The sequence below is a fragment of the Sminthopsis crassicaudata genome, chromosome 2, assembly GCF_048593235.1.
Source record: "Sminthopsis crassicaudata isolate SCR6 chromosome 2, ASM4859323v1, whole genome shotgun sequence".
Taxonomy (NCBI): domain Eukaryota; kingdom Metazoa; phylum Chordata; class Mammalia; order Dasyuromorphia; family Dasyuridae; genus Sminthopsis; species Sminthopsis crassicaudata.
Genome location: NC_133618.1, coordinates 333,947,509 through 333,971,774, shown reverse-complemented (window position 1 = coordinate 333,971,774; position 24,266 = coordinate 333,947,509). Strand labels below are relative to the sequence as shown.

Below are 24,266 nucleotides of genomic sequence, written 5' to 3'. Positions count from 1 at the left end.
AGAGACTGTGGGAACCTATTCTCTTATTATTGCATTTTAATACCTGCATTCTGACACCAAAAAGTAAATATATTCTAATCACTTAAGGATTTGGTTGTTATAAAATTCTTACAAATAAATCTGCATCTACAAAAAAAACTGAATTACAACATTGGTTAGAATATGTGGCACTAATAGAGAGCACTGACACCTGAAAAGACCAATGTTAACAAAAGAACCAGTGTTAATAGATCCATTATCTATGGATAGATACACCAAATAGAACCAAAAAAGGAAAAGTTCCTTTGAGTGGTAACAGGAACGTCTTGTCAGATGATATAAAAGTGGCATACTTAATATGAGACTTAATTCAGCCTAGTTTTAATTTCTCAAATAGCAAGGATGTTCTAATATTACAATATGTATATATATATATATATATATATATATATATATATATATATATATATATGTGTGTGTGTATATATATATATATATATACATGTATGTATATATATATATGTATATGTATAGATATTGTATGTGTGTGTGTGTGTGTGTGTGTGTGTGTGTGTGTGTTTCTCCTTGGATTTGAAGTTAGAAGGGACTTAATTACTAGCTGTGTGATCACAGATGAGCTACTTACCTTTTCAGCCTATTTTTCTCATCTAATGGCCCAGGTAACATCTACCTCAAAGGGCTATTAAAAGGATCAAATGAGAAAATTTCTGGAAAGTCTTCAAACTTTAAAACACTGTTTCATATATAACTGGAGTGATTGATTTCATAGAAATGTTTTTGGTGCTCAGGCTACTATTAACATCTCTTAATTTTGCTTATTTCACCTATGTCAATAAGACACTTTTGTTCTTATAAAACAAACCTTATAAAGTTTGTAGCACTGAAAAGGATTAGTATCTCTGAACCAAATGACTACTATGTAAGAGTTTTTCTGCTTTTCAAAATGAATAATTTTACCAAAGGAGTACAACAATTTTTATTGATTTTTCACAAATCATAAAATCAGACTTAAGAATCTTTAATCTATATTTGATTATTTTTTGGTCCAGTGCTTTGTTGTTTCTTTTAATTGTTTCCTGTTCTTGCTTTACATGTTGTTGTTGTTGTTGTTTTTTAAGAACATCTTCAGCTTAAGAAGGAAAAAAAGGATAATAACTAAGATAACATATGGTTTATTGTTTATATATGTTTTAAATTCTGGAATAGATCTATGCCAGCAAATTTTATTGTATTATAATACAAATGTGTGTAGTGCAAATTCTGTTTTTCACTAACAACATAATTATGAAATTTGGTGATCTACCCTCATGTAAAAGAATGTCCCTCAATAAGTTAAGTGGTAAACATGTGCTGTAGCAGTTAAGATACTGAACTATCTCATGACATGCTGTATATTTTAAGACATTAGCAGAATAATTCCAGCTGGTATGAACAATCTTCATATAACAGTTAAAGTATGTTTATTTTGGCAACATTTCTCAGGTTCTAAAATCTCCCTTTGCTCCTCTGGATCATAAGAATTTCTTTATATTTATGGTTTCCTGATCTGAAAAATCTGCAAACTCTTTGACCTTTTTGTTTTGTTATTTATAAAGGCCACTTTGTAACATTTTTTCAGCAGGTTCTACCAACTAACATATGAATTCTAGTATTTAATGTCACAAATATAAAAGTTATGTACCTCTTTTGGTCAACTAAAAATATGGAATTTTATATTTTAAGTTTATTTAAAATGACACTTTCATTTTTACCTTTTCTATTTTATTTTATGCTACATGGTAACTCAAATTTCTGTCATGATATTCAAATAACCTGGGGAGGTGTTTTTCCTTAAAAGAGAAAACTTGGAGTTGTGGAAAATAGATGCAATCCAACTACAATTTAAAGAATCTAATATAAATGTTTTTAATTAAGCAAAAACTTAAGCATGATTGATTCAATTAACTATGGTAGATATCTCTATTCTATGTTCTATATCAACTGAGCTGGGTGCTATAACACTCTGGGTGTTGATGTTCAAAGTTTAACACAATGAAGAAGTATCCTTAAAAATGGAAAAAAAAAAGTGCCTTAAGAAAATTCAAATAATAATAAAATATTAAATGAAAAAAATTTTAATGATTGGAAAATAGTTATGTCAAGAAGATGAGTTACATTTATAGCCATTTTTGTTTAGGAGATGGAAGAAAGAACAATATTTATGTTTCTATCCACAGAATCACATTTCTAACATGCAGGAACAAGAGCAGACATAATTCCTTAATTTCAGAAAATAGTTACAAGCTATCCGCTAGGACTGATTTCATCCTAGTGGCTTACTAAACTTCTTTCTTTAAAATGTGTAACACATAAATTAAATAAAGGTCAGGACTGACTGAATTATTTTTTGCCCTGAGTCTTACACTGGTTTTGCATGATTTTATTCCATTTATTATACATATTCACTGTCATTCTTTACCTTTCCTTCTCTCTCTTGCTCTCTTTATCGTTTCCCCTTTCTTTCTTTGAAATACATTTAGAAGTAGTTAGCTGCCATTTGTAGTTGCAAATAATCCTGGAAGCTGGCAATATTTTTCTTTGGTTGTATCTGAGCTCAGTATAAAGTTCATACTGCAATAAAAAAATCACCAACTTAATCATAGCTCTAAATGTAGAACAGAACTTGGAATTGCCTTACTTCTTACATAAAAGGAAACTAAAGCCCAAGTGGCAAGTTGGTGGTTAAGAGGGAATTCTAATTGATAACTATAAATTCAGTAATCTTTCCAGTGTACCACACTGCCTCCTCAGAAGTTTTGTGTAACTTAACTTTTAATGAATTATTAATTAGCCTTGAACTAAATAATACATATTTGTGCTTTATATCAATTAAAATATTTTAAATATATTATTTAAAAATACAAATATTTTATACTTCATCATCTTCATATAAGATAGACATGTCTTAGAGATATAGATGCAATTTACTTACGTTACAAATGAAATAACTAAGAGGCAAAAAGTTAAAGAAATTACCCAAAAAACACAATCAGGTAATTTTAGAATGAGGATTTTATCTTTGAATCCCTATTTATCAGTTTAATCTTACAATAATAACAATAGAAGGCATCTTTAACTATGAAATTATGAATCTTTTAGTTAAATTAAAAAGAGTTTGAGGATTCTGTAATGGAAATTGAAGAGGTCTTCTTATGTAGTCATTCTATTATATCTTTCTTTTAAAGTTTATAACCTGTTGACACTGAGTTATATTAACAAATGCCACCAAGGAAATAAAATTCATGTATCTTCAAAGCCATGAAAAAGATTTAAAGTAAAAAACAATTTAAATACCTAGTCATTTGCTTTTGGCATATACCTATCCTGCCTTCAATAATCTGAAAACCTAATTTTAATGTAAACAACTCTCCAATTTCAGAAATACTCATTCCTAGTCCTTTATATGATAACATGTGAAATAATCATGGAAGAGTATAAGCTTCACTAAATTGTTGCTACAAAGAAAACTGGGGCAAAATAAGAGGATGCTAAAAATGGAAATTCAGAGTAAAATTGATCATGCTAATAATATATTGACATATCATAGGATTATGGGTATTTTTTCAGTAAAGCATAATGGAATTAACTTGAGGCTCTATGTCACAGAGGCTACTTAACTTGATATACAATTGATTTTCCCACATTTGTAAATAGAGGTTAAGAATGAAATTTCCAATAGCATTATTTCTATCCACTTTAATGTAAAATGTTATAAATTATGAAAATATAGAAAATAGAGATGTAATGAATCTCAATGTCACTCAGTTCAAATTCTGACCACTGTTTAGGAATATGTACCTTCTGAAAATCTGCACCTTCAAGTGACTTTTTAATAGAGCCATAACTAATAATGACTACATCAAGAGCAAGCACTATAAAGCATGCCTGGGCAAAGTAGCAAGAAAAGTACTCTCAAAAAATTTTAAGAGAGATTCAATTGGTAATAAGGAGACATCTAATCTTAAAATACAAAGTCTGTGAGGAGAGAGAGAAACTTTGGAACATTATCCCACACAGGAGGAGATCCTAAGGTACCAGAAAGAAGCTGTTAGAGAAAATGTCAATGGGGAAAGAAGAAGGGCAGGGCGTAGTGGGGAGAGGAACAATTACTATTTGGTGACTTCCTGTTTAAACTATTATAAGCTCAATTTTTTTTTCTACTTCTTTTACCTGGAACACAACATTGTCAGAACTTCTAAATTTTGTTGCTCTTGATAAAAACTCCACTCACCTCATACACTTCTTAATCTTTTGAGGAAAATTCTAAAGAGAATTTTTTGTTGCCATCCTGCATTCCTCAAATAATTATTTTTAGTTCTAGAAGCAATGATCAAATGATTATTTCTCCCAGAGATCAAGAAGTTAACTACAATAGAGTATAACTCTATATACAAGATAATTTTAAAAATTAGTGAAGTTGATAATCTACTAATGTAACAAAATCTAATCATTTTTAGAGGAGGAAGAATCACTTTAATGATGAAAAAATTACAAATACCTTACATATGATTTTCAATAAGAACCACAAAATATCTTGAAAATTCTCTATATAAAAGGTACCCTTTCAAACACTCGATATCCTTCCTTGGGTAAAGGGGAGCAGTACCTGTTTAAGAACTACATCAGAATTTTACTTCAAAGCTGAGTAGAAGTAATGGAGTAGCTAATTAGAGATGTCAACTGATAGCATTTAAATTGTTTTTCAATCAAGGCTCCCCCACTCCCCCTTAGGTAGAGTGAAAGGAAAAACAATAATGGGATCAGTTATATCAATTTTTTAAAAAGTCTAATACCAAAATGATAGTTAACTACCATTTCTTCTTTAGGTCAAATTGGAACATGAATAATAAAACATAAAGGGGAAGATTGAAATTTTCTCTTTTTCTGTAATTTTTTTTCTCCTATTTAAGAGTTAAAATAGATTCTTGATACAGAATGCTTAGATATTTATCTAGCTCTTCTAGTTTGCTAAATTCTGGATGACAATGAACTTAACATTTAAAGCCATGAGAAAGAGAACTTTTTCCTTGCAAAAATTTGTTCCTGACTGAAAATACTGGAACATTCATGCATATATTAAATTGGGGCTTTGTTATAATCCATATAATCCTATGTAACAAAACAGAATGTTAACATAAGTAATAAGGCCACATATTTTAGAAGTTAGGCAAAAACTCATGATGCCAACAGGCAGAGTTTTCAGCATCAATTGTTCATTATTAATCTTCTTTCAACTAGAAAAATATCTAAATTATGGGTCATAAAACAGGCCATTGAGAAAATGCCTTATCATAACCTGGGGCAAAAAGTCCAACATGCTTATATGGAATCTCTTCTAGTTTAAATCCAAAGAATGTAAAGAAAATGTTGGTTGTAGTGTCTGAATGATATTGTGTAAGCAAATATACTCTCTTTACATATCACTTGATTTGCCTAAAGAAATTGCAAAAAGAAACTATTAAAAAGAGCACAAGATTTTAAAAGAGCATGTGGTTAGGCTATTTACTGAATATGAAGGCATATGCTATCTCACCTCTGGAGTTACATCTCGTGGTGCAAATCCAGTTCCTCCCGTAGTTAAAATCAAATTAAGTTCCTTTTCATCACACCAATCTATCAGTGTTTCCTGAAAGAGAAGAGAATTACTGTCATTTGTGGGATGTGTTAGAGTTTATTTGTTCCAAATACATGTTACACCCAAAGCACAACATATATAGGGATGAAACACTGCTTCTTATGAACAAAAAATAAAGTAATTTTGGAGCAATTTCCTCACGAAAGAGCGGACACTCACCAAGACAACTATCATTTACAAGTGTGGCCATTATAGAAAACAATAATATGTAACTCCTGAGAATCAAAATGTAGGAATTTCAGTCACAAACAAAAAGTAAGTAGGAAAGGAGCAATCTTAAGGGTTAATGATATTACTTCCAACATTTTTTTTCAGTTTAAGTTTTTCTACTTAAAATAGTGAGTTCACTGCCATTTCCCATCATATTTAATAGGCAGAAAACCTTCCAAATTGTCAATAATCTGTTTTGCTTGGCAGTCTAATTATGCAGGAGACTGAAATAGATAGCTTCTTAATATTTTCTTCAATACTTTAATATCAGAGAATCATAGTCTCATTGAATTTTAGAGCTCAAATAGACCACAGCCCAAGGCCACATAGCTTATGTTAGTGACAGTGCTGGGATTAGAATTCACATCTTCTGATTCCTGGTAAAATATTATTTTTAATTAGACTGAGTTCCTATCCCTAAAAATCAGTCTTGTTTCTTATGCCACAAAACTAAAATTTGAGAGTTGAAAACCTTAGAGGCTAAATAGTTCAGATGATACACAAAAGGAATCCTTATTATAACAAATAATATGGTAACTTGACTTACTTGAACAAAGCAGATCATTTCAATTTTAGACAGAACTAACTGTAAGGAATTTGTTACCCATCCAGATAAGGAAGCAACTATCTGAATAAAATTATAAAATACTCCAGACATAAAGATAGAACTGAATAAGTGGAGAGAAATTGCTTATGATTGGGCTGTCTTACAAACATAAATTATAATAACCTCCATATTAATTAACTTAGACTCATATCAAACTTCTGCTTTATAAGGGTTAGAAAAAATAAAAATAATATTCAACTGGTGGAATAAAAGATAAAATATCTCAAAGGAATACAAGAAAAAGAAAAAGTGAAAAGGAAGGGGCCCTTCAAATTCTAGATTTAAAGCCATAAATCAAAAATATCTGTTACTAGTTAAGAAATAGGAAAATTTATCAGTGGAACAAATTAAATACCTAACATACAGAAGGAAACAAACATAGTTTGATAGCATGTTTGATAGATGCTATTGAGATAAATGTTTACTAGTAAACCAAAACTACTGGAAAAGCTAGGAAAAAAACTTGGTAGAAATCAATTTGCTAATAAGATCAAAATAAACTCCAATCAGACATAGGGTCTAGATTATAAAAGAGCACCTCATAAATGAAGTAGAGGAATGAGGAATAATGTCTTTGATATACTGTGCATAAGAGAAGAGTTCATGACCAACCAAGGAATAGAAAGGATCAAAGAAGATAAAACAATCACTTTTGATTACATAATATCAAAAGTTTTTACATAAAATCAGTATAGTCAAAACCACAAAAGGAAACAGCAAGAAAAAATTTGCATTGTTTCTTTTTAAGAATATGATATCCAGGGGCTGCTAGATGTCACAGTGGATAAAGTCCCAGACCTGAAGTCAGAAGGACTTGAATTCAAATCCATACTTAATACTTCCTAGTTGTGTGACCCTGGATAAGTTACTTAAACCCAATTGCCTCAACAAATAACAACAAAAAAGATATCCAAGATACTCAGATTCAAATATACAAGAGCAAGATCCATTCTTCAATGGAAAAATTGTCAAAGGATATATGAAAAGAACAAATTCAAACTATTAATAATCATTTGGAAAAAAAAAAAGTGCCCCAAACTGATTTTCTTTCATTCTTGAAGAAGGCCAATAATATTATAAGGTGGCCCAGTATGCAGTGAGTATGGACTTTCTAATTTTTCCTTGGTCTCAGTCAGATGCCATGGTTCAATTGTTATCACAAAGATAACAATCTGGGAACGAAATTTCTGGCCAAATCAAAAATAACTGTTATTTACAGTCATTCTAAGCTATTAAAACTAAATGAATCAGGGAAATTCAGATTAGGGCTATTATTCGTCACCCAATGAAAATCAGAGTTATTTGGGTTTTAAAACACAATGGGTTTTTAAAAACCTGTCTTTTCAGAGCTATATTTCAAGAAATCAAAATCACATAGGACAAAATAATTAATAAAAATAAGTAAAAGAAGGAAAAGAGAAAAGAAGGAGGAAGAGGAAGAGGAAGAAACTAATAATATCATTTGCCACTTTCTGCTCAAATTTTCAAGCTGGGTTCCCAAAGACCACTTAGATAAAATGATAAACAGTTAATACAAAATGTTTTTGTAAGAACCTATTTCAATCCTTCCCACAAATACAGCCTCCATGAGAAGAGTAAGTTTAAACTTGGACCATAATTTCAGTGATGCACATATTTCAGAAATGTGTAACCAAATCTATTCTGGCAATCCTTCTCTTTGTGTAAAGACTTCATCCAGAATTTTTGTTATTATAACAATTAGAGAAATGAAAATTAAAGGTCTCATCTCATACTTATCACACTGTTAAAGATGACCCAAAAAAATGAACATTTGTGGAAGGGCTACAGCATGGTGCATTGCAGGTATAGTATCAGGCCTAGGCATTTTGGAAAACAAATCACAACTATGCCCCAAAAGCTATTAAGCTGTGTATACTTTTAGATCCACTCATATTATTACTTGTTTTATTTAATAAAAAGGTATAATACGTGAACTAATGTTAACCATTGCCAAAAAGAAAAAACTGATCCACTGAATAGTTTTTCAGAAGGCAGAGAATAGAAGTTCATTTCCCCCCTCCAATTTTATTCTATTCTTATTTCCAAATTCTCTCATTCCCCTCCCCCACTGATCATAAAGAAAAGTCTTGAACAAACATATGCAAAACAAATTTTGCCATTAGTCATGTCTAAAAAAAGGTGAAATATGCTTTGATCTGCAGTCTAGTGATTTCATAAGGTCAAAGGGTATGTACAATTTTATAGTTTTTTGTAAATAGTTCCAAATTGCTTTCTGGAATGGTTGAATCACTTCACAGCTCCATCAACAGGGCAATAAAGAACCCATTTTCCCATAGCCACTCTAGAATTTGAATAAATGGTTGCCTAAAAATTTTCAAAATACATTGATCATAAGATCAATATATCAACTAAATTGTACCCAAAATCTGGGATACTGGTTTTCTGAAAGAATGTGGAAAGCAAAGAATTATACATTTAGAACCAAAAGAACTTCAGAGGTATAGAAAAATTCCCTCATTTTATAGTTGATGAAATTGAAGCCCAGAGAGGTTTATTGTCTTGCCTAAGGCCATATAAGAAATAAGTGGCATAAGAACTTAGGCATTATAACTCTGTTTTTGAACTTTTTTGATGATTTGTATAGCATATTTATCTAGTATAGTTTTGGGTTTACCAGAAAAAAATTACAAAATATATTTATAATAGTCCTTAGACAATATAATAGAAAGCTTAAATGAGACAATCTGTTAAACATCTAGCAGGTTCTCACTAAGATTCAGTTCTTACACTAATGACAAAACTCTATGTAGCCTTGCTTTCTATCAATATGCCTTTGTTTTCTAAGGCAATAATATTCCTGGTCATAGGTCATCCTTCTGCCAAATGTTCTACTAATGAAGGTGGGCTGTAATTCTTGCTATTGATTTGTTCATTAAAATGATGTCATTTTAAAATGTTGCTTCTCCTAGATCTAAAAAGTTAGTATATAAGTTTGATAATGTTGTTGTCATCAATGGTAAGAATAAATTGCCATAGAAATGTTGACAAATCTATTCCGATCCATATGCAATTGTTATCTTCCTTCCAAGTTTTACCCATAGATGCTCTTAAAATAATCTGGTTTAGTTATTAGCCAATGAATTTGAAAATTTGTTTTGCCTTTAGTTCCCTTTAATTTTCTTTGTGGGACAATATTTTTGTTAATCTATTGTTTATCTTAGTAATGTTTTGTTAGTGAGTTCATATTTTAATTTATTATTGCTCTTGCTGATCCAATTTCTCAACTTAGTAAATATTTGCTATTATAAGCAGTTTGTGGGCCCTTTTGCATTCATTTTCACTATTGCTTTACATCCATTAAACTTCAGTAAGAAATAATTAAAATTAGATTCAATATCTTTATTTTTATCCATTTCTCAAGTTTTGAATTTAACAGATATTTTCATTTGATAATATCGAAGCTTATGTATTTATAAATCTTTTCATTTTTATACATTTTTAATATAATGTTTTGAATTTTACTTAAAATAGTAATAGGGTAAAATAAATCCCATATAAGTAAGTAAGCATTTCCAATTTATTAAAATAGTCAATTCCTTTTTTTTCTTGGGGATGATGTTATTTGGTTTCACTGATACCATTCTATGGCAGAAATGAGGAGAAATTAATAAGCCTCTTGAGGATAAAGGATGAACATGTAAAAGCTGGCTTGAAGCTTAACATTAAAAAAACAAACAAACAAAACACCTCACTAAAACCTTACCTACTAATCAGATCACTTCCTGGTAAATAAAGAGAGAAGAAATGTAAGCAGTATCTTGATTTTATATTCTTGTTCTCAAAGATCACGGCAGACAGCAAGTGCAGTCATGAAATTAAGACACTTGCTCCTTGGAAGGAAATTATGGCAAATTTCGACAGCATACTAAACAGAAGAGATATCAACTTGTCAACAAAGATCTATAAACTCAGAGCTATGGTTTTTCCAGTAGCACTATATGGCTGTGAGAGATGAGCTACAGGAAAGCTGAAGACCACAGAATAGATGCTTTTAAATTATAAAGATAGAAGATTTTTGAGAATCCCTTGGATAATAAGAAGATAAAATCAGTGAAAACTTAAAGAAATTAATTCAGGCTATTCACTTCACTGAAAGGTCAAATACTGAAGTTGAAGCTTAAATACTTTGGCAACATTGGAAAATACTGATGTTGGGAAAAACTGAAGGCAAAAGGAAAAAGGAAAAGCAGAGGATGAGATGGATAGATAATATTATGGAAACAATGAACTTGAATTTAGACAAATTTTGAGATATGAATGACAGCAGAGGATGGTGTGTTATGACTCAAAACTCTTCATGAAGAGTTTGACGTGACTGAACAACAACATATATTCAAAACTCTTTTCTAGAAATCATTCACAATAAATAATGATGATGCTTCTGACTAGTCAAAAAGTTTTTGACCTACCTTCCTTCTTTCCTTCCTTCCTTCCTTCCTTCCTTCCTTCCTTCCTTCCTTCCTTCCTTCCTTCCTTCCTTCCTTCCTTCCTTCCTTCCTTCCTTCCTTCTTCCTTTTAAATTCCACAAGAACCATTCCATATAACAATATTTTAAAAACAAATGGATAAAGGATAAAAGGATAAAAAAATGATAAAGAAATGATCACCCACCCTCTCCCCCAAATTGCTCCAAATTCCTTTAAATAATGACTCAAATTTTTGTTTTTTTTAAGAACATCAGAACAACCCAAAAAATAGACTAGACTATTTTCCAGTCAAAGAGAATTTAGAAGGTTAGCAGGAAAGATCTGTGACCCCAAGATGGAGGTCCAACTCACAATCCTGGTGCAGGCTGCACTAGTGCAGTCCTGGGCCTGGGCTGGCTCAGCCTGACCTCTGAATCAGTGGCAGTACTGCTGGTTTCCAGACTTCTCAATCCAGAAACACCAAAGAGGATCAGGAAAGTCAGCAGATTATGTGAAAACAGGTGGGAGCTCAATGCACAATCCCAGCACAAGCTTCACCAGCAGCCTATGGGTTCAGAAACACCAAAGGGGATACAGAAAGTCAGTAGAGAGGATCTCTGGTAACAGGCTGGGAGTCTGGTGTGCAGTTACAGAATAGCCTAGAGTAGTGGCAATGCAGCCCTTGACCCAATCCCAGGGCCGAAGCATCAGCAAAGCAAAACTCTGCTGCTTTAGCCCACTAGATCTTACAGCTACAGTAGGGCCCCAGCACTCTTCACAGTTCTAGGACAGAAAAGAATGCTTCCAGGTTTCTGGAGGGATCTCTGAAAACAGCTGCATAAATCCCTGAAACTTGAGACACTGCACCATCCACTCTGAAAACAGAGCCATACTTTAACAAAGAGTCAAACGCCAAGTAACAGGCTAAGAAAATAAGCAGATAAGAACAATAAAAAAGGTTTCTGAACAATGCAAGTTACTATGGTGTCAAGGAAGACAAAAACACATATCCAGAAGATAATAAAGTCAAAGTTCCTAAATCCAAAGCCTCCAAGAAAAATAAGAATTGGGCTCAGGTCATGGAAGAGCTCAAAAAAGATTTTGATAACCAAGTAAGAGAGAGGAGAAATTAGGAAAAGAATTGAAAGTGGTATAAAAGGAAATGCAAAAAGTTAATGAGGAGAAGAATGTCTTAAAAAACAAAATTGGCCAATTGGGAAAGGAGGTACAAATACTCATTGAGGAAAATAATTCCTTAAAAATTAGAATTGAGCAAATGGAAGCTAATGACTATTTTGAGAAAGCAAAACCAAAAAAATGAAAAAAATATTTAAAAGATATGAAATATTTCATTGGAAAAACAATTGACCCGGAAAACAGATCCAGGACATATAATTTTAAAATTACTGGTCTACCTGAAAGTCATCATCAAAAAAAGAGCCTGGACATCATCTTTCAAGAAATTAAAAATATTCTAGATATTCTGATATTCTACAACTAGAGGGCAAAATAGAAATTTAAAAAAACCATCAATCATCTCCTGAAAGAGATCACAAAATGAAAACTCCCAGGAATATTATAGCCAAATTCTAGAAATCCCAAGTTAAGGAGAAAATATTGTAAGCATCCAGAAAGAAACAATTCAAGTAAGGGGCAGCTAGGTAGTACAGTGAATAGAGTACCAGCTCTGAAGTCAGGAGCACCTGAGTTCAAATATGGTCTTAGACACTTAGCACTTTCTAGTTGCATGACCCTATGGTTTTTTTCCCCCCCACAACCTGACTTTTTTGGAAATATTTTGCATAACTTCACAAGTAGTTTGTTAATTGTGAGTAGAGAAAAGGAAGAGAACCTATAACTCAAAAATTTTAGAAACAAATGTAAAATTGTTGTTTTGGATGGAACTGGGGAAAAATATTAAATAAATAACTCCTCAAAGTTGAGTTCCAAATTCTATCCCTTCCCTTAACCTGCCCCCTTTTTGAGATAGTAAGCACCATGATGTACAATATAAAACTTTTTTTTGAGCCATATTTGTTCTTCACAATTGTGCAACATTCACATATACATGTGTGTATGTGTTCTTTTCACTTGTATTTTAGTTATAGTGTATATCGTTTTCTTGGCTCTGCTTACTTCACAATGAATTAGTTCATGTAGATTTTTCTATGCTTCTGTGTATTCAACAGACTCATCATTTCTTACTGCCCAGTAATACTATATTATATTCATATGTTATAATTTGTTTAGCAATTCCCTGAATGATGGGCATCACTTTGTTTCTAATTCTTTACTACCCAAAAAGTAGCTTTCATGGAATATAAATCCAATAACCAAAACTCTGGGTCAAAAGTGATTTAAATTATTTTCATCACTCAAAATTGCATCCTACAGCCCTTCCAACATTAACAAATGTTATCTTTAACATTTTGTAGGGTATAAGCTGAAATTTCTGGGTTGTTTTAATATATAATTATCTTCATTGGAGATTTGGAGCATTTTCATGTGGTTGTAAGTATTTTTATAATTCTTTTCAGTATCATTTGTTAATATTCTTTGACTTCTTTTGATTATTTCTCGTATTATGTATCTCAATTATTTACATATTGGATAACCAATCCTTATCTGAGAAATTTAATACATAGATTTTCCCCCCATTAGACCACTTTCCGCTCCCTTTTGTCTTGTGTAGAAACTTTTCAGTTCCATGTAATCAAAGTTAGCTTATTTTTTAAAACTGCTTCCTTTCATTGGTTAAGAATACATCTCCTACCCATGGCTATGAGAAGTACATGTTCTGTTTATTTTCCTATATACTTTTATATTATGATCTTGAATATAAAACTGACACATCCATCTGTGAAATGTATTGTTGATATGGCATGAGGTGGTCATTTAAGCCTAATTTCTCTCGGATTGCTTTCCAATTTACTTTGCAGTTTTTGTCAAATAAAGATTTCTTTATGTTTTCTGTTTTATCAAACACTGAGTTACTGAGTTCCATTGTTTCTGATTCCCCTTTAATTAGTCTTTTTGATTTATAAATCTTCATTTTTCAACAACTCCTGATGATTTTGATGATTACTACCTTTTAATGAAGTCTATAAGTACTCTATTTCTATCTCTTTTTATCATTTCCTTTGATAATCTAAATCAGTTGTATCAAACAAGAGTAATGGGGCAAGTAATTTTTATAATTTGTCTCTTAATAGTCTGTTACTGTTATTGTTATTATCCTTGGTTGCTGTATTTACCTTTCTTGCATTTCTTTTGTCTGGGGTGTCTGAGAAGAAAACAACCTCTTCAGTTGTTTTTTAATTCCTAATAATGTTTTGAAAATGCATTTTTTTTTCACTTATTGCTCAGGAATCACAAGGAATATCACTTTGGACTGCAACTTGAACTATAGTGCTCTTTGCAACAAATTATTCCATTTCTTCTAATGTTTTCTAATGGTTGTAAACAATTGTGTTTTATTCAAAACTAGTTGCTTGAAAAATTAGTTTTTGTCAAAGTAACTGTTACATTTAAACCATGGAGTGGAGTTTCTACTTCCATTCCATTCCCCTTCCTCCCCTTTCCCCAAAAAAGAAACAAATATAATGTGTTTTATTCTGATACTTTGTTTTCTGTGTTCAGAAGTTTTTCTTATATTATTTCTTGCTTTATGGTATGGTTTTCAGTTGTTTTTTTTTTTTTTTTTTTTAAACATGTTCTGAGAGACTGGGAATCCTCAAATGGTCTTTTTATATAACCTATCTTCAATATGTTTTGATTGCATGGAATGCATATTTCCTTTTTGCTTCTCTTTTTTTTTTTCAGATTATCTTTTATTTCAATATATTTGCATCCCCAACCAGTTGTCTTTTTTTTTTTTTTTTTTTTTTTTTTTTGATTCTTTGGTGAAAATTGCCACTGTAGATTTAAATTTTATAGTAGGGGTTGTTACTGAAGTTGTTGTTGTTGTTGTTGTTGTTTTAACATTGATGATTTTGAGTTTTTTTTTCTTTTGAAATTGGGCCTCTTTGTCTTACCCAGTTTGGAAGTACAGTGGACATAGTGGCCTGATACCACCACAGATTGTTGTAGAAGCATTGATCTTTCTGATATGAGCCCATATCAGCTTAAGCTAGCTGGGGATGTATCATTGCCTAAGGGTAATTATACCAGCTTTAGAAAATGCTGAGTCTGAGCTTTAGTCCACATAGCTCAGAACTCCCACGCTTAAGGGATCTAACAGTCTCAGCTTTGACAGCAGTAGAGATTATTCACCATACCAGCAGATATTACTTTTTGAAAATTCAGATAAGGAAAGTATCAACAAAAAGTAGTATGTTGTAATGGATATGAGGGTTCAGTTTTGCCTCTGAGAAACAAAAGATGTTTGTTCCTCAGCAAATTGCTTAATTTCTTACTAATACAGGAAACTCTCTAGAACTATAAATTGCAGGGTACATACTAATATGCATTGCTTTGAAATAGGAACTTTCCTCACCTAGAGTTCTCTATACCAGTGCTGTCAAACTCAAACAGAATTAGAGGCCAGTAAACTATATGAAAGGATCCCTAAGAGGTACATATTAAGTTAGAAACTATAAATTTCTCTCCTCTCTCACATCTGTCTTTGTCTTTCTTCCTTAAAAAAAAAAAAAATACATTAACACATTAGTGGATAGGAACTGCATTTAATGTAGTTCATGTCACACTTGAAAGAGCTGTGAGTCTCAGAGCTTAGCTCTATACCAATAAGATTACATGTCTTATTTGAGGGGTACCTCTCTACCCACCAAAAAAAAAAAAAAAGAAAGAAGGGAAGAAGGAAAGGGAAAGGACTGAATTTATTACCAGATTTAAAAACGTGAATGAAGCATTTGAATTATCAACTTTTGTCTATTTTTGTCCTATAAAGAAATACAGCATCTGCCCAATTGTCCATTACAACTTCCCAGCATGATTAGCTTCAGTTTTGTCAATTTCTTTGAAGCTTTGCCTTCTTCACTTTCATCTGCCGGTTTATTTCACACACCTTTTCTTTGATTTCATGTTACATTTAAATTTATTCCTTATTCCTTTTGTTCCACTATTAATGTTATTTCCATTGATTTTTTTTAACAAGAATTTAAAGACTTAAAAATTTATAACTCTTCTACTAATATCATCTCAATTTATGGACACATAAGACAGAAACAAAGAGATTATTCTTTAAATTTCTTATCCAACTCACTTTCACTTCAAAAAGTCACTTTTCTAGGCCTCATTTCTAAAATATATAGAGAATTGACTCAAATGTATAAGAATACAAGCCATTCTCTTTTTCTTTTTTTCTTTTCTTTTCTTTTCTTTTTTGAGGAGGCAATTGGGGTTAAGTGACTTGCCCAGGGCCACACAGCTAGGAAGTGTTAAGTGTTAAGAGACTAGATTTGAACTCAGATCCTCCTTACTTCAAAGCTTCTATTCACTAACCACCTAGTTGCCTCAAATACAAGCCATTCTCCAATTGATAAATGGTCAAAGAATATGAACAGACAATTTTCAGATGAAATTAAAGCCATTTCTAGTCAATTAAGACCTCTCAGACTCACTAGGATGACAGGAAAAGATAATGATGAAAGTTGCAGGGGATGTAGGAAACTGGGCCTCTAATATATTGTTGGTGACTTGATCAAACTATTCCGGAGAGCAATATGGAATTATGCCCAAAGGGTTATCAACTGTGCATATCCTTTGAACTAGGAGTGTCTTCACTGGGCCTATATTCCACCAAAGAGATCCTAAAGAAGGGAAAGGGACCCACATGTGCAAAAATGTTTCTGGTACCCCTTTTTGTAGTGGCAAGGAACTGGAAACTGAGTGGATGCCTATAATGTTCTTCTCTAAAATGTAATCATTTTCTGGGAGTAGATTTCTTGGGAAGCTTCTGGAAGCAGCCTTAGTTTCAGTTCAGAATAATCACTCCAAATGCAGCCAGGTATTAAAGTCCAGATCCTTTATTTTCTCCTTCAAAGTCTTGTCTCTTTTCCTGAGTCCAGTTAACATTCTTAAAGGCCTAACTCTCTCATTGGTTCCAAGAGCTTCCTCCAAATGTCTCTGAATCCAAAGGTTTGTCCTTCAGTCTCCAGCCAGCTTCAGCCTCTTGTCCTCCCAATGTCCCCAGCCAGCACAAAGGTAGAAGTTGGAAAGAATCTTGACTCCTCCTCCCAGAGAGTGGGCTTGTGGGTTTCTGTGGGCTTGTGAATCTCCCAGAAATCCAAGAATGGACTTGTCTCTTAGAGCTTCTTGTTTATATTTCTACCCAACTTGTGAATCTCCTGGACTTGTGAATTTCCTCCTTATATATGCTCTCTTAAAGATGTGAATACTAATAAGTACAAAGTACATAATCACTTAGCACCTTGTTTCATGTTCTGGCCCATAACATCTCCCGTTTTCTTTTGATTTAGAACATAGGTGGTCATGACCTCCCTGACCTCAAGGAGATGAAAACCCCAAAAAAGAAGGTGATCATGCCTTCCCTGACTGCTCAAAAGAGAAGTGAAAACACTATAAAAAGGAGGTGGTCACGCCCTCCCTGACTTCTCAGAAAGGGAGATGAAAACACCAAAGGAAATGGGAAATCAAATCAGATTAGTGGGTTTCTGAAGGGGCTCACTCTTAAAACAGGCATACATAAATCCATCAATATGGGAGATATTACACATAATTACATAAATTACATAAGCACATAGCAATATAATACAGACTAGAAATGATGTAACAAATAACATGAATCAACATGGGGGATTATATGTCCATAAGTCCCAGAAACAGTCCAAAACCAATCTATTGAACATTAGTTCATGTGCCAGGAATCCAATAATTCCTGCAAGATTTGAAGTCCTGCAATAGTCTCATCAACAATTTTTCATCTCAAGAAATTCAATGATTCCTGCTGGTTTTCAAGTCCTATAACAGTCTTATCTTGTGTTAGGGAATCCAATGATTCCTACTGGTTTTCAAGTCCTACAACAGTCTTTATCATCAGCCATGCTCTTTCAGTGTCAGATGTTTCTTAGATCTTCTCCTTTGTTTTGAGGTTTTTCTCCCTTTCTATCTTTCTCCAGGTGCTTGTTGCCACCCATCTGTTTCCTTCTCTGTCTGTAAAAATACAAGCAAACCCTCTCTCCTAGGCAGTTAACCTATCTAGTCTCTTCTATTTACCACTTTCTAAATTGCTCCTCATCATCTGGCAATTACATTGGAGTTGTCTGCACTGGACACTGCCCTGTTGGTTTGAAAAACATGTATTCTCCCCAATCGTAATCCCTTTCTGCTATCTGATTGCTTTTCTGTTGGTTGATCAAGTAATCCCTTTCTGCCATGTGATTGCTTTTTGGCTGATAGATCATATCAGAGTCCTGACCTTCTAAAGATTCTCTGTGTGTAAACTCAGCTGCCAACATGCCCCACCTATCTTTTGATTGAGGTCTTGGAGCTGGGCCCTGCCTCTCATTTCCCTGGGTCAATCTAAATTCTGAGGCCCAGGGGAAGCCCTTATGGCATTTTGGACATAGGGTTTTGGTTTTTTTCTCAGCCTGTCTTCTCACTCTATCTCCATATTTACACTATGCTCTTAGATGTCCAACTTTTCCATTGAAAACATCGATGACTCTCTCTATAATTCCCTTGCCAAGAGGGATTCTGTCTTCCCATAGTCATCATAGTCTGGGTATAATAAGCACTTGGACCCACTGTGGCACAGTGTCTTATGATCTCTAAAGGAGCAGCTTTGTTAGTCCCCATATAATTCTTATGCGAATCTCATTGGCATTTTCCTTAGCCAGATGTCTGGTCATTATTTCTGTAACTGCATTTTCTCCAATGGTTCTTGTGACAGCAGTTTGCAGATGTCCCACAAAATCTGCAAAGGGTTTACTGGGACCTTGCTCTATTTTTGTGAAGGCTTCCCCTCGATCTTTTTGTCTAGGGAGGGAACCCCAAGCTTTTATTGCAGCCTTAGAAATTTGCTCATACACTGTTATGGGATAATTAATCTTTGCTGAATTCTCTCCATACTGACCTTCACTGGCTAGTTGGGCAAAAATGACTTGTACATTAACTCCTGTATGCTGATTCCATCTGGCTTGAGTCCCATATAATTTATGAAAAGCTACAACAAGTTTTGTCTAGATTCTAAACATGTCCTTGCTATGGATTTCCAATCACTGAGGGTTAGGATTTCATAAGACAAATTACTTAGTAACATCTTAACATAAGATAACATAGCACTATAAAGAGTACAACCTTTTTCCAAATCCTTAATTTTTTCCGGATCAAAAGGAGTGTATCTTCTCCTCTTTTGACCTGAAGAATGAAGCTCTTCAATCACAAGGTATGCACTTATAAAATCAGATACATCCTGTCCTTCATTTTTTTGCCTTGACCAATGCTTTTTCTAATCCTGTCATAGGTTGCTTAATAGGTGGTTCTGATTGCATTACTGCCTCTCCCCTTCTTCCTTTTCCCTCCACGCATGAAGGGTTAATTGAGGGAAGTAGATCAGGGGATTGGAAATTATCTAATTTCTCCTGCTGTGAATTCTTATCTGATTCTTCATCCTTTTCTCCTAGTTTAGTTGGCACCTCCTCCTCCTGCTCTTTCTTCTTTTTCCTTATTCTATAACTCATATAATTTCCTAAAGCCAGTGGTATTAAATTGTATGTATTAAGTGTATCTTTGGAAATTGAGTAAGGTCCATTTTTATTGTAATATTGACAAAGTTGCTCTCCTACTAATTTTCACTCCTCTAGATCCAATTCTTTTTCTATAGAGAACCAAGGAGATGTGTATTGTACAGTTTCTAAAAGTTCAGTGATCTGCTCCAAATTATAATCAAACCTTGGCTTTTCATAACCCTGACAATGCTCTCTACACATTTTCCTTGAAGAGAAACAGAAGGCTGTTTTATAAACATCTGTTCCATTTTAGGTGAAATATTACTTTCGCTCTTTAATAAAGTTTCCTTGTTTATTTTTATATTCACCCTAATTTCTGGGTTGAGAAGGCTTTTCCACTGAAATCAGGATCATGTCTGTCCCTGTTTGGGCACCAAAATGTAATGTTCTTCTCTAAAATATAATTGTTCTCTGGGAGCAGATTTCTTGAGGAGCTTCTGGAGGTAGCCTTAGTTTCAGTTCAGAATAATCACTCCAAATGCAGCCAGGTATTAAAGTCCAGATCCTTTATTTTCTCCTTCAAAGTCTTGTTTCTTTTCCTGGGCCCGGTTAGCTTTCTTAGGGGCCTATCTCTCTCCTTGGTTCCAAGAGTTTCCTCCAAATGTCTCCATCCAGCACAAAGGTCAGCACTGCAGCCTCTCATCCTCCCAATGTCTCCATCCAGCACAAAGGTGGAAGTTGGAGTGAATCTTGACTCCTCCTTCAAAAAGAGTGGGCTTGTGGGCTTCTGTGGGCTTGTCCCTGAGAGCTTCTTATTTATATTTCTTCCCGACTTGTGAATCTCCTGAACTTCTGAATCTCCTCCTTATATATGCTCTCTTAAAGGTGTGAACACTAATAAGTACTAAGTACATAATCACTTAGCACCTTGTTTCAAGTTCTGGCCCATAACAGATGCCCATCAATTGGAGAATGGCTGAATAAGTTTATGGCATATGAATGTTATGGAATATTATTGTTCTATTAGAAATGATCAGCAAGATGATTTCAGAGAGGCCTGGAGAGACTTACATGAACTAATGCTAAATGAAATGAGCAGATCATTGTATATGGCAACAAGAAGATTATACAATGATAAATTCTGACAGTGGCTCTTTTCAACAGTGAGGTGATTCAGGCCAGTTCCAAAGATCTTGTGACAGAGAGAGCCAACTGCACTCAGAGAGACAACTGTGGGGATTGACTGTGGATCACAACATAGTATTTTCACTTTTTTGTTGTTTGCTTGCATTTTCTTTTCTTTCTCACATTTTTTCCCTTTTTGATCTATTTTTCTTGTGCAGCATGACAATTATGGAAATATGTATAAAAGAGTTGCACATATTTAACATATATTGGGTTACATGCTGTAGAAGAGAGGTGGGAGAAAGAAATTTAGAACACAAAGTTTTGCAAGGATGAATGTTGAAAACTATTCACGTATTTTGAAAATTAAAAGCTTTAAAAAAGTCTTTTTTTCTATTTTCTCTTGACTTAAAATTTTGTGGATGATTTTTAAAGTACTGAAAAATTATACTGCTATTTCAAAAAACATTGAAGATCTTAAGTGGGTGAAAATTATACTGAACTTAAAGAACAGTTCTTGGGTTTTCTTTCTGGCTTTATGAGATTTCTTTTATGTGGTTAAGCTTCCTCAAACATATTCAAAGAGAACACTATCTATATCTAGCTTCTGATGGTTTTACTGCAATTACCTTTTCCTTTAGACTTTTACCTTGGCTTCATGGCTCTGCCTCTTCTCTAGTTCCAAACCTTTTTCTATAGTCACTTATTTACATCAGTGTTATCAAAATCAAATAGAATTGGGGCCACCAAACCACATGTGATGATCCCATTGGGCTACTTATTGACTTAGAAAAAACACATTTTATATATATTTTATTAATTTACTAACACATTAAAATCAGATAGGAATTATCTTTTAAACTAACTCAGGCCACACTTAAAACTGTATATTTGATACTTTTGATTTAAATTATAACATTCTTAGTCAACCATATGGAGCACAGAACCTATTTGACTATGATATGATGAGGATATATATTATAAACCTTAGTCACAGAATCTAGATTGATATGACTGAACAAAAGTCATGTTTCTTCTTCTGATATATTTTATTCCTAGGTAGGTCAGCTCAATCTGGTGATCATGGATTGGAGATCCTTTTCTAATTAGGTTCCAGATACAATAAGTAATTCCAGGTTCATCTTCCTATGTAGCTATTAATGTTAAGTTATTCATTGTATTTCTTGACTTATATATTAAGAAACCATCAAACTACTTTATTCCTGATAATTCCCAGATGGAAGTGTAATTCTAGAAGTAGCTGCTTTTTAAAATCTCTTTCCAATGGATTTATTTATCCTTTTCATAAATGAGAGTTTGAAAAGCCTTTATATATCATGTAGGCATTTTACAGATTGCCCAGATAAGTGGATTAAAGGAGGTGCCTAATATCACACAACTAAAAATTGTAAGTGGGGTTTTTCCAGTGGTGTGCCGGTGAATATTTAACAACCGAATCTCTGGAGGAAAAGGTATATACGTAAAATACTTATGGTCACAATGAAAATTTAATAACCAGCTCTCACTAGCTGGTCAGTATACCGCTAGTTATTTTCTCCTCCATCTGTTACCTACTAGTGGTCTTAATTTTATTCATGTTTTATAGTTTTAGAGCCAAGCTTACTTATTGTTATAAAAATAATATTCAAAACTTAATTTCTACATGGAACCAGCCATAAAAATTGGCTTTGGTCGCCAGTAAAAAATGAAATAGACAAAGCAAGGCAACAAACACTTATTGAAATACTATACTAAGTATTGAGGATACAAAAAAAAAAAAAAAAAAAAAAAAAAAAAAAGGAAAAGGAAAGACAGTCTCTATATTCAAGGATTCTACATTACATTAAGGGAAGACCACATACAAAAGGGGGCTGAAAATTGGCATTTAAGAGGAAGGCATGACCACAGGAGGGCATGAGTTTTAAATCTATAATGTTAGAAGTAGAGCTTGGAAAGGAGAGCTCTTAAACAAAATGGAGGTACCTCATCAATAAAATAAGAGGCTAGACTCATGGATGTATGTTTCAAGATGAGAAGGCTGGAGAAGTTGATTGTTTCTGGGTGAAGAGGTCCCAGTTGCTAAGGTATATTTCAGGGTGAGACAGTATATAAGACAGTAGATGCCTGGTGGCAAAGTCCAGAAAATCAGGAGTAGAACTGAAAAAGTCATGAATATTGTTCAGTCTGGGGCCCTTCACAAAATGGAGGCCCTGCAAGGAACATATGATTGCTATAGGACAAGAGGGTTAAACTGATGGTTTCATTGGAGAATTCTTGAGGTAAAGAAACTTCTTCTACTAATGCAGATTATCTGTGAGTTAAAGTCTTTGATGCCTGGAACATTGTTACAGTAAGTGATTTTTGCCCAAGGCCACATAGGTAATATGTGTCAAGTTATTATGCCTCAGACACATACTGACTGTAATTCTAGACAAGCCACTTAACTTCTCAGTAACTCAAGGAAACTCTAAGGCTCTAAGTTGAATAGCTGGCAGAGGGAATTTCTACAATAGGAGCCTCCTATATAGATGAAATCCTGGGGCAGGACAAATACACAAATACTTTATTAATTTTTACAACATCCCCAGCCATGGAAAGAGTCCAAAAAGTACAGAAATTTGTTTGCTAAATGTTAAGTCATCATTTATCATTCTTACTAAATAATAAAACTGTCAAACCATCTGCTCACAGTGTAAAATTTCAGAATAAGTATAATCTGCTACTAATAAAGTGGAAACTTTTCCTTCAAACTAATGATCTGATATTTAATCCTTCTTTTAAATATTAAGTGCTATGATTTTCAAGAAGTGTATATATTACTTCTAAAAGACACTTTAAAAAAAATGTGCACTATATGATTTTAGGTCATTGCTGATATGCAAAGGGCTGAAATTGAGTTGTGCTGAGTTCAAGCACTTGAAGCTAATTGACAATTGGACAATACTCTATTAGCATACAGTTGGAGAATAACCCTGCCGAACTATTCTGTGCTGGCTCTATCTGTGGGTGTATACAGTGAATGAAAAGAGGCATCGGAGGGTAGAGTAGGACAAGTGGGAATCATTTTTTGGCAGTGGAGAGACAGATTCCTATATCTATTCTCTTGATGGGGACCCCAAAAGACCACCACTAAAGATCAAGGACTTTTGCTTATCCTGACTCCAGCTGATTCTAAAATATCCAGGGTGCTAACGAGGTCATTACATTTGGCGCCCAAGGTGTGGGCCAAGGACCCTACTTTCACTGAAGAAGCCACCTGGTGATCAGGAAATTAGGTGAGTATTTTAATAGACAAACAAGGAACTTACTTGTTTAAGGCTAAACTAGTAACCTTTTCTAGCTGAAATGGGGCAGATCTTAGGAAAGATTCTCTCCAGTCCCCAGGCCCAACCCTGCCCCGAAGGGGCGCTATAGAAAGCAGGCTTAAGTTGATTGAGGGACAAAGCCTAATTATAACTTGGAACAGATTGCTAGACTCTTGAATACATTAAAACGCATGTCCCTTTGGTTCTTAGAGGAAGAAGAAATAACTATAGATAATTAGAAGCTAG

General features: G+C 33.5%; 1 protein-coding gene across 13 annotated transcripts in view; it reads right to left on the bottom strand.

Moving 5' to 3' along the window:
* Nucleotides 1-24,266, bottom strand: part of GPHN (gephyrin) — a 762,070-nt gene that overhangs the window by 432,963 nt on the left and 304,841 nt on the right. For all 13 annotated transcript variants that reach the window (XM_074290409.1, XM_074290412.1, XM_074290421.1 and 10 more), the window contains one exon: nucleotides 5,573-5,665. In XM_074290409.1, coding sequence (XP_074146510.1) covers nucleotides 5,573-5,665 — 93 coding nt within the window. The remainder of the gene's footprint in view (nucleotides 1-5,572; nucleotides 5,666-24,266) is intronic.